The sequence below is a fragment of the Talpa occidentalis genome, unplaced genomic scaffold (genome assembly GCF_014898055.3).
Source record: "Talpa occidentalis isolate TD23 unplaced genomic scaffold, MPIMG_talOcc4v2.1 talOcc4.11, whole genome shotgun sequence".
NCBI classification, from domain to species: Eukaryota; Metazoa; Chordata; class Mammalia; order Eulipotyphla; family Talpidae; genus Talpa; species Talpa occidentalis.
Window position 1 is genome coordinate 13449249 of NW_023601104.1, and position 16220 is coordinate 13465468.

The window sequence follows — 16220 nt, forward strand, 5'->3', positions numbered from 1 at the left end:
TAATGTGTTTTTTTTAATTTATATATGTGTTTTTTACATTGTTGTTCCTCTCAGGTGTAATCTTTATGAATTCCCACCACCAAATCACCCGTGAACCATCACCATAGTCTCTTGTGCTCTTCCCACCCCTGTTCTGATCCCTCTTCCTTCCCCCTCGCCTGCTGAATGTCTCCCATTTATCTTTTGCCTCCTAGTTTTGTTTTTATTTTTTTTATTTTTTTTTTTCCTGATCCCTTGTTTGGTTCCTCTGTATTGTTTGGTTCCTTTGTATTCCTCCTGTAAATGAAACTACCCAGTGTTTTTCTTTTTCCTTCTGACTTACTTCACTGCTCATAAAACCTTCCAGCTCCATTGAGTTGCTACAAATGGCATGAATTTATCTTTTGTGATTGCTGAATAGTATTCCATTGTGTGTATATATACCACATCTTCTTGATCCAGTCATCTGTTTTTGGACAATGTTTTGTTTTTAAGAGAACTAATATGAGATTCTTCCCAATAGACTCAAGCCAGACAAGGCATTTTGAAGATTATGGGTTTTTGAAGGATATATTGGAATCTCTATTGGGGTCTATCTGACCATAGATGTAAATTACACAAGGGGATGAAGTTGTATTTGTGTGTCTGTTTGTCTTTCTATCTACACACATCCCCAAAGAAATTTAGAGAGGAAATAATTATTTGGTGTCTTTCTTGCATATTGTGAATAATGATATTTTGGGGAAAAGTCTAAAATTAACCAAAAGGGACCTATGAAGCCAGACAATGAGAATCTGTTGTGTTTTTTTTAAGATTTATTTTATTTATTTATGCTTACAGGAGCTGCAGTGTAGGACAGAGGTGGGGGAGGTGAGAATTCACCAGAGACAGAGTGGGGAGTGGAACAGGCAGATTGACTGAAATATACTGCTGAGGGGAGCAGTGGGCAAGACAGGAGAGGTCTGCTGTGCCATGTGGGTTAGCTCCCTGACTGGAAATGGAACTTGTGCTGCAGTGGCTGCTGATAGCTTCATAGTGCTGAGACTTAGTCCTTTGTACCACCAGGGAGGCCCAAGAATCTTTTTTTTTTAATAGATTATGAATTGTGAATGTACTTTATTTTTTTTTTAAAGATTTATTTATTTATGCATACAAGAACTGGGGTACAGGCCAGAGGTGCAGAGGGTAAGAGGATTCACCAGAGACAGAGTGGGGAGCAGAACATGCGGATTGACTGAAAGGCACTGCTGAGGGGAGCAGAGGCGAGACAGGAGAGGTCTGCTGCGCCATGTGGGCCACCTGCCTGGGTGGGGATCGAACTAGTGCTGCAGTAATTGGGGACAGCTTCATAGTGATGATACTTAATCCCTTGTGCTACCAGGAAGGCCCCCCTCCAAGAATCTTTTTATAAAATAAGGGTTTAATGCTTCTTAGAGTTTATATTACCTGTGGAAGAAAAACAAAGTATTCTGATATCATTGCCAGTTCCCAGAGCACATGTATTAAAATGAAATCTCTTTTTTCCAGTCTTGCAGTAGTAAGACTAATTTCTCAACACCTGGGAAGTTGTGGCAGAGTCATTTGGAAGATAAACAAATTCTTGTTGCAACAGAAGAAATTAATATTATGAAAGGAATAATCATGAGGGTAGCCCAGCATCCTCTTAAAGGTGATGAGATGATATTAGAAGTAAGGGCTCTTAGAGCAATGGTTAAAGCCAGAAGAGTTGAAGAGTTAAAGAGTCTAATCTATGTGCAGAAATGATTAATGAAAGAAGTACAAAGATAAAGAAATTGGAACAAATATTAAAAGTCAGAAACCAAATGGGAGAAATCATTATAAATACACCCAAGATGGTAGAAAACATAAAATCAAAGCCCAAATTAAGTCATTGCCTTACATTCTTAGATTGTGTAAGAATAAAAGGAATTATCATGGTAGATAAAAATACAATCAGATTTTCTTAAAATGACAACATTGAATGTTAGAAAAATTCTTTGTTAAACTGTTTTAGAAGCTAGATAAGAATTTTGGGAGTATACATTTGGGAGGTATAATATGGAGAGGAGGGATCAGATGCTTATAATATTGTAGTGTCAAAAAAAATGAGTAGCAAATTTAGTAGCAGGCATATACATTTTAAAAGTGAACAATATAATAAAATTACTGTAGAGAAAAGACAACCCCCGGGTTTAATGATCTGCCAGTTGGACTCTGAGCAAATCCTTTGTACCTCTGTTCAAAGGCACATGGAAAGTGAGGTAACTAGCATTAATGTTAAACTAATGTTAATAGGAAGTAAGAGAAACTAGTACTTGATCATATCAAACACTGAATGTAAGACTTTTGTGAGAATCCTTCTGGAGAGATTGACAGAATAAATGAGAGAGAACATGAGATGTCAAAGAAACAATATTTCATACAAGGGGTCTGAAAATTTAACTGAAAAATCCTTATGTGGCAAAGGAATGGGGTCAGAAACAAATTCGTTATACTTGGATTAAGGAAAGACTTTTATTTAGATAAACTATGATTTTTTTCTTTAATGTCATGTAAAATAAATAGTTCCAGAGCATTTATTGAAATATGAAGTCTATATTGGGATCAACATTTCCAATTCCCAATAAAAAAGATTGAAAAGAAAATTAGAGTGATAAGAATAAAGCTGTACTGTTCATATGATCCTTTATTTTTGTAGTCTATAGGTTGAATTTCTTCTCTACCATTAAATTTTTTTTGTAAAGTATATAAGGATATAAGAAGAGTTAGTCCAGGCCTAGTTTTCAAGAATAGCAATTTCTGGGCCTCCCTGATAACCTAGGGGTTAAATCTTAGCGCTGCCAGGCTATCTTTGCCGCAGCCTGAATTTGAGCCCTGGACAGGCAGCTAAACCCACATGACACTCTCGTCTACCCTGCTGCTCCCCTTGACAGTGTATTTCAGTAGATTTGCCTGTTCTGCTCCCCACTCTGTCTCTGGTGAATCCAACCCCCCTCCACCCCCACACACACACCCCTTGCACCTTTGGCCAGTTCTTCTATGCATAAATAAAATCTTTTAAAAAAGAAGAAATTGCTATTCTTTATTTTTTTTATTTTTAAAGCTTTTTTTCCTCAAGATTTTATTTATTTATTTTATTGATACAAGCACTGGGTACAGTCAGAAGCGCAGAAGGGTGAGAGAATTCACCAGAGCCAGAGCGGGGAACAGAACAGGCAGAATGACAAAATACACTGCCAAAATACACTGCCGAGGGGAGCAGCGGGCAGCAGGAGAGGTCTGTCACTACATGTGGGACCCTCCTGGTGACCGGGGATCAAACAGGCACTGCAGAGGCTGTGCGCAGCTTCGCAGCCCAGCGCTCAACCGCTGCGCCACTAGGGGAGGCCCTATTCTTTATTTTTTAAAAAAGATTTGTTTATGCATAGAAGAACCAGGGTGCAGGTCAGAGGTGGGGGGAGGGAGGTGAGAGGATTCACCAGAGACAGAGTGGTGAGCAGAACAGGCGGTTCAATTGGAATACATTGCTGAGGGGAACAGCAGGGTAGACATGAGAATGTCTGCTGTGCCATGTGGGTTGGCTGCCTGGGCAGGGATCTAACTCTTGCTGCAGTGACTGGGCCTGGCCATACCTTTGATAGCACTGAAACTTTAACCCCTGAGCCACCAGGGAATAGCCCAAGAATAGCAGTTCTTGGGTTTAAAATCCAATTCTTGGGTTCTGAAGTTTAAAATGAAGAATACAGAAAAGCTGGAATAGCATCATAAGAGTGGATTTTTAAGAGCAAAGTAATGTAAATTTGAAAACAAGAATAAAGGATGGCTATGTTCTTTAGAGAGGCAAAAAGAACCAAAAAAAAAAAAAAAAATTGAATCATGGAAATAAAGGAGAGGGTAAAGAAAATAAGCATAGGCTAATTAGAATTTGTTAGAGATCCTTTTCCAGTTCATAAGCATGATGATTGGGTATTCTTCATGCCATTGTGTGAGATGTATCAACCTTAAGCATTGCACAATGCCCACACATTACCTTTCTGATGTGAGGAAAATAAAGGTTATTAGAAATAAATTCTTAGTGGTCAGTTGATCACATAAGTTATTGGTATCACTTATTTCTGCTGCTTCTGCAGTTTTACATTAATGATCTCCTTCCTGGAACTTAAATCACCATTTGTATTCTAATGGTCCAAGCTATAGCCACTGCCTACTGAAGATCTCTTAAGAAAAAGTACCTTAAATTCTACAGGTCCATTCTGAGAAAATAATTCCCCTGCTTCTTCATCCTACTCAAATCTGTTTTTCCTGTGTTTCCTTATTATGGAGTATTTTTGCAGTCTTACTCATCCAGTCCCCCTACTTTAGAAACATCATTCTTGATGTTTCTTCTTTATTCTTGTTAATCAGTCAGCATGACTACTTACTGTCCCCCATAATCTCTCTCACATATATTTATCTCTCTGTTCTTATTCTATTAGTTTAGATCAGGGGTTGGCAAATTTTTTCTATTAGGACCAGATAGTAAATACAATAGGCTTTTTGCAGGCCATATAGTCTTTGTTATTCACAATCCTTGTAGCTCCAAAAGAGTCATAGACCATATGTAATGGAATCAGTATAAATGTTTTCTCATAAAACTTTATTTTTAGGCTCTGAAATTTGAATTTCACATTTTTTAAAGATTTATTTATGCATACAAGAACTGGGGTACAGGCCAGAGGTGCAGGAGGGTGAGAGGATTCACCTGAGACAGAGTGGGGAGCAGAACAGGCAGACGGACTAAAAACACTGCTGAGAGGAGCTGCGGGTGAGACAAGAGAGGCCTGCGGCGCCATGTGGGTGTCTCCCTGCCTGGCTGGGAATTGAACCTGCGCTGCAGATGCTGTGGACAGCTTCAAAGTGCTGCGCTCAACCCACTGCGCCACTGGGGATGCCCTTCTGTGCCTTTTTTTTATGCCATTTTCTTTATCCAAAATGGTTTTGCTACCTATTTAAAGTTGGCTAGTTCGGGCCTCCCCGGTGGCGCAGCGGTTGAGTGCTGGGTTGCGAGGCTGCCCGCGGCCTCTGCAGCGCCAGTTCGATTCCCGGCTGCTCCCCGGCCACCGGAGGAGGGTCCCACATGGCGCGCAGACCTCTCCTGCCGCCCGCTGCTCCCCTCAGCAGTGTACTTCGGTCCTTCTGCCTGCTCTGCTCCCCGCTCTGGCTCTGGTGAATTCTCTCACCCTCCCGCGCTTCTGACTGTACCCAGTGCATGTATAAACAAAACGAACAAACAAATAAATAAAGTAAAAAAAACAAAACATGCCTCTATATAAAAAAAAAATTTAAAAAAAATAAATAAAATAAAGTTGGCTAGTTCAATGACCCTACCTGGTACTGGATTTCTACAGTAGTTATGCTACTTTAGATGATACCTTGCCTGCTGAGTTCTTGAGACTGCTGTGAAGAACTAATTGTTTTATACTCTCCCATCCAGAACTTAACTTGACACAGCAAGTTATTAAAAATCTTAACTGAAAATGACATGGCCATTTTGGAAAACAGTGTGACCATTTCTTTAAAAACTAATCACTTACCATACAACCCAGCAATTTTATTTCTGGGCATTTATCCCAGAGAAATAAAAACTAATGTTCACAACAAAAACTGTACACAATTTTTCATAGCAGCTTTATTGAGAATAGACCAAAACCAGAAACCACCAGAATGTTTTACAGTAGTTGAATGTTCTGGCAAATCAAGGACATTCATATCATGGAATATTACTCAAACAAAAAATGGAATAAATTGTTGATATATGGAGCAATTATGTATTATGCTAAGTAAAAAAAATTCAAAAGGTCTTATGTTATATGACTCCAGTTATATTACATTCTTGAAATGGCAAAATTGCAGAGATAGAGAACAAATTAGTGATTGCCAGGGTTTAGAAACAGTGGGGTAAAGGGAGATCTTTATAAGAAAGGAATAGTTCTGTATCTTGATTTTGATGGTGGTTACATCATTCTGTAGATATGACAAAATGACTTAGACTTATACACATACATTGTAGCAATGTTGGTTTCTTGGTTTTGATGCTGTACTATAGTTATTTAAGATGTACCCACTAGGGGAAATTGTATAAAAGACCCAAGGGAATTTCCTGGTGCTATCCTTATAATTTCCTGTGAATCTATACTTAATTCAATATAAAAATTTAAAAGTGTTCTTTAGAGATTGAAGTAGTGTTTAATATAATTATTTTGCCATTCATGGTTTCTGAGCAGAATGAATCTGACTACGCCTTTCAAAGTAAAGTTACTCTTGAAGTTGACAAGAGAACTCATTTACAGTGATATTGTAGTTGCTTTTACAATTAAGTAAAACCTTTTTAAGCAAGAATTGTGTCACAGTGTTTCATTGTGCATGAGCCAGTTCATCCAGAGATTTGTTTTCATTTTAAAATTAACTGGCAAGCCTTAATTTGAGTCATATTTTGGTACAATTTTAAGTCTCTAGTGTTTTTGGTATATTAACTCATAGGAGGATGGTGACCATAGCAATGACTCCTGTGTAGTATCTGTCATGCTAAGGGTGCTTGATAAGCATTGATTATTTTTGATTTGACATTAATTAAATCAAACAGTTCTTTTTTAAATATGAGATGAGATTGCCTCTTGTAAGGTTTTGGGAAAGCATTGAGCAATATTCAGCTGAAACTCTAAGGCTTTTGTAAGTTGTTATCATTTTTGTGCAAGTTTAAAGTGAGTGATATAACCCCAGAATTTCTGTAATTCCTTTTGAAAAGAGGTGGGGTATACATAAATAATTAAAGTTTTTTCTTTTGTGTTTATGATCAAGTTAAAAGTGAATATAAGCAAAAAAAAAAGTGTGAACAAAACTACGTATTCTTTAGTAAAATGAAAACTTAATTTTTTTTAGGTTAAACTACAGAACAACATATCATATCAGATGGCAGACATACATCATTTAAAAGGTAAGAAACTTAATTACAGCTTAAAGATAAAGGTCACTAATGTCAAAAATCCTCAGGAATTAAGAAATACTTAGAGCTAAATAAAATTTTCTGAACAAAACTTGTCTGATTGCAAAACATTTATCCTTAAGTGTTTTAATTAATTACTTTGTGGTAGTTAATATTTTCTTGTATATATAATGATTAAGAGTTGGTTTTTATGACTGGGAGAAAATTTTTGCACACAACACTAATGATAAAGGACTGATCACAAAAATCTACAAAAAGCTGATGAGAGTCAACAAAAACAAAGAAAATAATCCAGTCAAAAAATGGGCAGAGGAGCTAAAAAGAAACTTCTCCAAGGAGGAAATGCAAATGGCCAACAGGCATATGAAAAAATGTTCAACATCCCTTATCATCAGGGAAATGCAAATCAAAACTACAGTGAGATACCATCTTACACTAGTGAGAATGGCACATATGAAAAAACTAGCAACAAGTGTTGGTGAGGATGTGGAGAAAAAGAAACTCTTCCTGCACTGCTAGTGGGAGTGCAAACTGGTCCAACCACTATGGAAAGCTGTGTGGAGATTCCTCAACCTACAAAAGATAGGGCTTCTATATGATCCAGCAGTTCCGCTCCTAGGTATATACCCAAATGACACAGAAACATTAATTCAAAAGGGCACCTGCACCCCTATGTTTATAGCAGCACTATTTACAATAGCTAAGCTTTGGAAACAACCCAAATGCCCAAAAATAGATGACTGGATCAAGAAGATGGTACATATACACCATGGAATATTACTCAGCAATCAAAAAAGATAAACTCATGCAATTTGCAGCAACATGGATGGAGCTGGAAGGGATCATGCTCAGCGAAATAAGCCAGAAAGAAAAAGAAAAATACCAGATGGTCTCATTCATAGCAGGAATTTAGAAAACCTAAATAAGGGACCAGGAAAAAGAATAACTATAATAAAGAAAAAATCAAAATCAACAAGCAACTATAAACCAGAGGCACACTACGGGGGGGTGGGGAAGGATGGGGAGAGGAAGGATTGGGGTCAAAATTAGGGGGGGGTGCAATTGTCTGGGGAATATAACCAAGATGAAAATGCATACATTGTGCAAAAATGAAAAATAATGTAAAAAATACATAAAATAAAATATATGTGTAAAAAAAGAGTTGGTTTTAGTCCCCTAAGTTAATAGATTAAGATTCTAGGATACACTGATTTATTTTTAATAGCTTACTTTATTCTTATTCATATTACTACAAGAAAATTTGAAATCAGAATTTTCAAGAAGTAAATACTTAACCTCATTTGAAATTAAATTGGGGGAGTGTACCATATCTCTATAACATTCCCCAGTGTCTACTGTTGGGAGATAAACCATCCTGCACAATCTGATCTCAAGTTACTCTAAGAATCCTGCTGTGGTGGCCTAGAAGAACCACTCTAGATATGGGATATCTTTGTGTTCAGTGGAAAGTAAACTGCAATATAGGAAATTTTGTGTTTCCTTTTGTTTTCTGGTCTTGTTTTTAACCCCCTTTTCGAGTCTTGTGACTCACTCAAAGTACTGATTAGCTCTCTACTTTAGAATCCTTTCCCTGTGTTCAAACAGAAAAGAATCTGATGTTTTACATGGACTGAAACTCATACTGATGTTTTGTATTCCTTTATCAATTGTATTTTAAGCCTTTTTTCTCCACTTAGAAATGAAAACTTTATTTCCTGAAAAAGGAATTTAAAATACTGTTAGTGAGAAGTTTTGTGGGGTGGCAGAGAAGCCATCCCAAATGTTGAAACCATACTAAACCTCAGGTTCATTTTGAAGGTAAACGTAGTTAATTAGGTTATTTTATTGTGTCGGAAAAAGAAATCAGAAAGAGTTCTAAAGATCACCAATTGAGGTCCATTCCTTAGTAGCTGCTATGTTAAGTGGTGCTGGGTTTTGTTTATTTTTGGTTTTCTTATATTTGTTTTTTCTTTTTGTCTTTTTTTAAAGATTTATTTTTATTTATTTATATAAGCACTGTGTACAGTCAGAAGCGCGGGAGGGTGAGAGAATTCACCAGAGCCAGAGCGGGGAGCAGAGCAGGCAGAAGGACCGAAGTACACTGCTGAGGGGAGCAGCGGGCGACAGGAGAGGTCTGCGCGCCATGTGGGACCCTCCTCCGGTGGCCGGGGAGCAGCCAGGGATCGAACCGGAGCTGCAGAGGCTGCGGGTAGCTTCGCAATCCAGCGATCAACCCAGCGCTTAACCACTGTGCCACCGGGGAGGCCCACTTATATTTGTTTTTAATGAGAGTAACTTTTCAGTTCTAGAACCTTTTCTGCCTGAGCACAGATTAACTGTACTAATTCCATTCTTTAGCTACAAGTAAAATTAATGTCCATAGCTTATAAAATCAACATCCACACTTGGGCCAGAGCTCCTGCTACCTCTAGCTCTGTGTTTTAGGACATGGGCCAGAGATCAGCTGCACGGTGAATGTGTTATTCAGGGCTTCCTGCCTTCAGATTTGTTACTTTTATCCGAGGTGGAGTAATAGGTGAAAAACTATGAAGATCAGTCATGTTTACATACTGGAGAATTAAAAGAGTGAAAAGAGAAATTTAAAATGTGTCTTGACTGAACTCATAGATAGTATGGGGCTGGGTGGGGTAAGGGAATGTTAAAATGACTGTATTTGGGGGATTTAATAAACAGTGTGGTGATTACAATTACCAATACTGCATGATACTTGAAAGTTGCTAACAACTTAGATATTAAATGTTCTTTGGTGAAATAGCATGCAACTGTAGAGGTGTACACCTTTTACCTGAAGGCATATACTGTGTTGTAAAACAATGTCACCTCAATAAATAAAACTTTTTAAAAAACTAAAAATTAGCTTTCTTTTTGTTAAAATGATAAATTAGTCTTAGAACTCTTATTAAAGGATAGCAAAACACTGCTCTGCATCCTCTGTGAAATCTATTCAAATATTAGAGACTGTATAGTTAATCAGAATAATTTGCTTTGCTCTGTATTGGCTTTTATAATATCCTTAATTTAAAAAACAAAACAAAACAAAACAGTGCAGTGCTTAAGCCCTTGTGCCACCAGGGAGGCCCCCTGATATAAAAATTTTTATTTATTGTCATTGTTATTTATGATTCCATAATAAAATTTATAGAGAAATTAAGAATGTGCTCAGAATCCTGCCACTAAGCACAATTACTGATAGAAATTTTACATGGATACAATTATATTATAAATATATGGATACCTCTATTTTTTAAACATTTATTCTAAAGTTTTGGAATGCCTTTAAAGTAAAACTAGTAAGCCTCCCCGGTGGCACAGCGGTTGAGCGCTGGCTTGCGAAGCTGCCCGCAGCCTCTGCGGCGCCGGTTCGATCCCCAGCTGCTCCCTGGCCACCGGAGGAAGGTCCCACATGGCACGCAGACCTCTCCTGCCGCCCGCTGCTCCCCTCAGCAGTGTACTTCGGTCCTTCTGCCTGCTCTGCTCCCCACTCTGGCTCTGGTGAATTCTCTCACCCTCCTGCGCGTCTGACTTACCCAATGTTTGTATAAATAAATAACAATAAATCTTTTTAAAAAATAAATAAAGTAAAACTAATAAAACTAATTCTGTAAGTCTTTCATGAAAGTAGATATTATGTATAGTTATAATATTGATATATTATGGTTAGATATGTTTTAGTATTCTTAGACCCTGCTGTAAACTTCTGTTCCCATTTATAAAAATTAGGACTTTCTTAACTACTACTTTTATTTAACTGCTAATGCTGTTAGCTAATTTTTTAATTAACAAAAAACTGGCATTTACTCTTCTCTGGGCATTTTTTTTATTTGTAGTCAGATACTGAGGGAGAGACTTAGAAAATGAGGGCCAATGATCATGGATAAAAGTTCACAAATGAGCAGCTGGCCCAGCTTTTAATTTACTATCCAGCTTGGACTTTCATGTTTTTCATAACAATTAATAAAATTTTTATCCCTAGTCCAGAAATTATGAGCTCTGAAAACTGAATTATAGTATAAGTAAGCTTAGCATCAGTAGAAGTAGTACAAATGATATTTAAAGTGATTGGCATCTAAATTCAGAGTCAAACACGATCTAAAATGAAAAGGTGGGCCTCCCTGGTAACATAAGGGGTTAATTCTCTGGTGAATCCTCTCACCGCCTGCACCTTTAGCCTGTACTCCAGTTCTTATATGCATAAATAAATAAATTTTAAAAAGGAAAAAAGTCTCAGCACTATGAAGCTATCCAACCAGGAAGCTAGCCCACATGGCACAGCAGACCTCTCCTGTCTCTCCCACTGCTCCCTTCAGAGTGTATTTCAGTCAGTTTGCCTGTTCTGCTCCCCTCTCTGTCTCTGGTGAAAACCCTCCCCGCACTCCCCACACCTCTGGCCTACACCCCTACACCCCTGCTCTTGTATGCATAAATAAAGATTATCAAGTTTAAAATTTTAAAAAAATAAAATGAAAAGGAAACCTTGAATTCTGTGTCCATAGCCAACATACCTAAAAAGTATGATTTTTTTCCCTACTTACATAAAGTTAGATAGGTTTAAAGAGATAGTTTTTTTGTACTGTCTCCAGTAGGTGAAAAGATGTGCAATCTTTTATATTTCTGATTAATGTTTTCAAAATTAATTTTATTGCCCAAGAATGTGTTATAAAAAACAATCAAATGTGATATTAGTTATAGAATTTAACTGATTAACAGTATGAGTAAAGAAATTAAAAAGTAAATATAATTAAAAAAGATTCCATAACCTCCAAATAGGAAGCATTAGAGTAAACTATATTCCTTTGTTTCTTGTTGAATAGAGCAACTTGCTGAGCTTCGTCAGGAGTTTCTTCGACAAGAAGACCAGCTTCAGGACTATAGGAAAAATAATACTTACCTTGTGAAGAGGTTAGAATATGAGAGGTAAGATGCTACATGGCAACAGATATTTATAACTCTGGAATATTTGTCCAACATTTGGACAATTCATTTCTTCCTTTCTGACGTCTGTTGTTCTTCTCTTGTTTTCTTAGATCTTTTAAATTCCTTCCTTATTGTCTTTCTATATGTCTTTGAGATTCATACACTATTTTTTTAATGTTAAACACCATGTAAATATTTATTACAACATGTTGAATCTACCCTGTAGTAGAATTTATTATGATACAGAAAATCTTATAAGACCTAAGCTTTATCAAATTAGATGTGGCAAAGATTGGAAAAGATTCTGTGGTTCTTTTTGAAGGGCATCCAGAAGATAAAGCTGACCCTGGGAGATGTCCCCAGAAGAGAAGGACCAAGTGCTAGCTGCTTCCCCTGTCCACATTTTAGTTCCCTTGCTTACACCTTCATACTCAGTGACGAGGTCAGGGTAACTCTTAGGGACCTGTCTAGCAATCACTCTTTAAAAATGTTTATCATATCTTTATCTTTAATTTTTTGTGAAAGGTATTTTTTAGGTCTGTGCACCAAAAATGTTAAATATTAGCCACATTTTAAAGCACTATTTTTGTTTTCTTTATTTTTTTTTCTTGAGGTAACATTGGTTTATGACACTGTATGTGATTCAGAGACAAAGGAACACACCTAATCAGATGCATGTCACTACACTACACCCACCACCAAGGCACCCCTTAGATCCTACTATGATCCATTGTATTCCCTCTCCTCTGTTTTACCTCCTCCCCATCTGGTAACCTCAGTTCCAGTCAGATTACTAGGGATTATTGGTTTGGTTTTGTCTGACCCTTTGTTTTGTTTCTCTATATTCTCCATATAAGTGAAACCACCTGTTATTTTTCCTTTTCCCTATGATTTATTTCACTTAGCAGAATCCCCTCCAGTTCCATCCATGTTGTCACAAATGGCAAGAGTTCATCTTTTTTTTATATGGCTGAATAATATTCCATTGTGTATACCTAGCACATTTTTCTGCTCCGCTCCTCTGTCCTTGTGCGCTTAGGTTGTTCTATAACTTGGCTATTGTAACTAGTGCTGTAGTGAATGTAGGAGTGCATATTTCCCTTCAAATTAGTGTTTTTGCATTCTTTGGGTAGATACTTAAGAATGGAATTGCTGGATCATATGTTAGTTCTAGATTTAATATTTTGAGAAACCTTCATACTGTTTTCCAGAGGGGCTGGTCCCACCAACAGTGGTAGAGGATTCCACATCTGTACCAATACTTATTTTTTCTGGTCTTTTTGATATGTGCCACCATCATAGTTGTGAGATATCTCACTGTGGTTTTGATTTGCACTTCCCTAATGATAAGTGATGATGACCATTTTTTCGTGTGCTTGTTGGCCATCCATATGTCTTCCTTGGAGAAGTATCTATTTAGCTCTTGTGCCCATTTTTTGATTGGTTGCTTTCTTTTGTTGAGTTGCATGTGTTCTTTATAAATCTTAAATATCAACCCCTTGTCAGATGTATGATATGCAAATATTTTCTCCCATTCAAAAGGGTGTCTTTTTATTTTACTGATAGCTTCCGTCACTAAAAATACTGTATTTTAACCTAACATTATTTAATACTTTCCCATATATCTATAGAATAAAAAATTTAACACATTTAAAGTAATATATTATTCCATTATATTATATTAATGTACCAAAGCTTGTTTAATCTTTCTTAGTAGTTATACCATTGTAGGAGTTTACCTCTTCTCATATAATGGCTTATCAGCTATGAAAATGTTTATTCACAAAGGATTTTCCCCCCTCATAGGTTATATAAACTCATAACCTATGAGTTTATATTGTTAAATAAATATAAACTGGTTTATATTGTTAAATAAAGAATTCCTGAGACACAATGTTTTATCGGTTTTGTTGTGCTCATCACACCTATGAAAGATTGCTTTCTGAAGTGATGGTACTAATTTATAATATGTAATATAATATAGCCCCACCAACATAGACTATTTTATAATTCTAACGTAATTTTACTAGTATAGGACTGAGAAGTCTAACTTGCATTTTAATATGAAAGGTAACATTTTTCTGTGTATGTCTTTTTTTTTTTAACAATTTATTTATTTATGCATACAAGAACTGGGGTATAGGCCAGAGTGTTTGGGGGGGGGGCGAGAGGATTCACCAGAGACAGAGCAGGGAGCAGAATAGGTGGATTGGCTGAAATACACTGCTGAGGGGAGCAGTGGGAAACACAGGAGAGGTCTGCTGTGCCATGTGGATAGTTCCCTAGCCGTCCGGGGATTGAATTATGCTGTAGTGGCTGCAAATAGCTTCATAGGTTTCGTCTCAGCCTCTTGCTCCACCAGGGAAGCCCTATATTTCTTAACTATAAGTTTCTTCTTGCATGAATGATCTATTTGTATCCTTTGATTAGTTGTCAAGTGAAAATTCATACTATTTAGTCTGTTTTGTTCCTTTACACATTCTCCTCATGTTTCTATTCGATCTTCTTTATTCTTCTTCTATTGCTACTCTTTACATGATTTAGGCCTTTATGATTATTTTTAAAGTATTAGTGGATGAACCATCTGCCATCACCTTTCATCAATTCATAATTCTAGCTTTCTCATCTATTATTATATATTGGTCTCACAGTTTCTTTTGTGATTCTTGTATTGAGGTTTTGGGGAGAAGTCTTTTTTTTTAAGTTAAGATTAAAAAAGGACTTTGGATAAATTTATGGATTTCTGCATACTGATTTATCACTACCTTCCATTACAAGGGAAAATTGAGGGGGCCTCCCTGGTAGCACAAGGAGTTGTCTCAGCACAGTGAAGCTATCAGCAGCCACTGCAGCCAAGTTAAATCTCCGGCCAGGTAACTGATCCACATGGCGCAGCAGACCTCTCCTGTGTCTCTCACTGCTCCTCTAAGCAGTGTATATCAGTACATCTGCCTGTTCTGCTTCCCATTCTGTCTCTGGTGAATCCTCCCACCTCTGCACCTCCGACCTACACCCCACTTCTTGTATGCATAAATAAATAAAAATAAATCTTAAAAAAAATAAGAGAAAATTGAGAACCTATATGTAGAGAATGTCTTTTCACATGTACTCATTAAAAACATGCAGGAAAATAGGAGAAACGACTTTTTCTTTTCTTTTTCCCCTTACCACATTTAACCCATTGTCCCTCTCCCTTATTAACCTTAGAAGCCTCATTTCATTTATTGTTTGCTAGTATTTTTAGAAATTTTGCCTTGTCAAATTGCTCACTATATAAATGTCCAGCATTTGTTTGTCATTGTGACTTTCCTTACTATAGATATAATTCTCTTGAATTCCTTCCATTTCATCATAAATAGCATCATTTAATCTTTCCTTATGGCTGAATAGTATGCCATTGTGTATCTATACCACATCGTCTTGATCCAATCCTCTATAGTGGAAACATAGGTTGTTTTCATATCCTAGCTATTGTATATAGTGCAGCAATAAACATTGTTGAACATATAGTTTTTTGGATTCATAGTTTCATTCTTTGGAAGCATGCCTAAGAGTTAAATTGCTGATCAAATGGTGTTTTCATTTTCAATTTTTTAAGGCAAATACAGATTGCTTTCCATAAGCAATCTATATCAGTTTACATTCCCACCAACAGTATAATAGGGTCCCTCTTTCTCTGCATTCTTGTCAGCTTTTGTTAGGAGTATTTTTAATATGTGCCATTCTCACATATTAAAAGTGTGAGATGGTATTTTACTGTGTTTTTAACCTGCACCTCTCTTATTGGGAGTGATGGTAAACATTTTTTCCATGTTGGCCTTCTGGATATCCTTTTTTTGATGAATTGTCTGTTTAGATCTGCTGCCCACTTAATAATTGCCTTGCTTATTTTCTATTGTTGAATTCTGTTAGTTTTTAAAATATCTTGGGTATTTATCCCTTGTCAATTATGTAATATGTAAATATTTTCTCCCATTCAGTAGGATGCCTTTTTAATCTACTTATATTTTCTTTTGCTGTGTAATAGCTTTTCCACTGAGGTAATCCCAGTTGTTCATTTTTGCTTTTCTTTCCCTTACCATAAGAGTTGAGTCTCCAAAGTCATTTTTATCATTGAGGTCGTGGACAATATTTTTTCTCTATATATGTTATTGTTGAGTTGTTAAATCTAGATAGTTATATAATTTAAGTGATTGTTACCTCTGTATTTGTTGTTCTGTTGCTGTTATAATAACTCCTTTAGTACTTCTTTCATGTCTGACTTGTTATTGATCAATTCTCTTTTTAAAAAAGATTTATTTATTTTTGCTTACAAGAACTGGGG

At 36.6% G+C, this 16220-nt stretch overlaps 1 protein-coding gene and 1 non-coding gene across 4 annotated transcripts in view; both read left to right on the top strand.

Moving 5' to 3' along the window:
• GOLM2 (golgi membrane protein 2) overlaps positions 1 to 16220 on the top strand; it is a 92447-nt gene that overhangs the window by 20413 nt on the left and 55814 nt on the right. For all 3 annotated transcript variants that reach the window (XM_037502385.2, XM_037502383.2, XM_037502386.2), the window contains exons 2-3: positions 6898 to 6952; positions 11794 to 11896. In XM_037502385.2, coding sequence (XP_037358282.1) covers positions 6898 to 6952; positions 11794 to 11896 — 158 coding nt within the window. The remainder of the gene's footprint in view (positions 1 to 6897; positions 6953 to 11793; positions 11897 to 16220) is intronic.
• LOC119239674 (small nucleolar RNA U13) lies at positions 3914 to 4019 on the top strand. The gene has a single exon (XR_005123951.1). It is a non-coding gene; the product is annotated as a small nucleolar RNA U13 (small nucleolar RNA).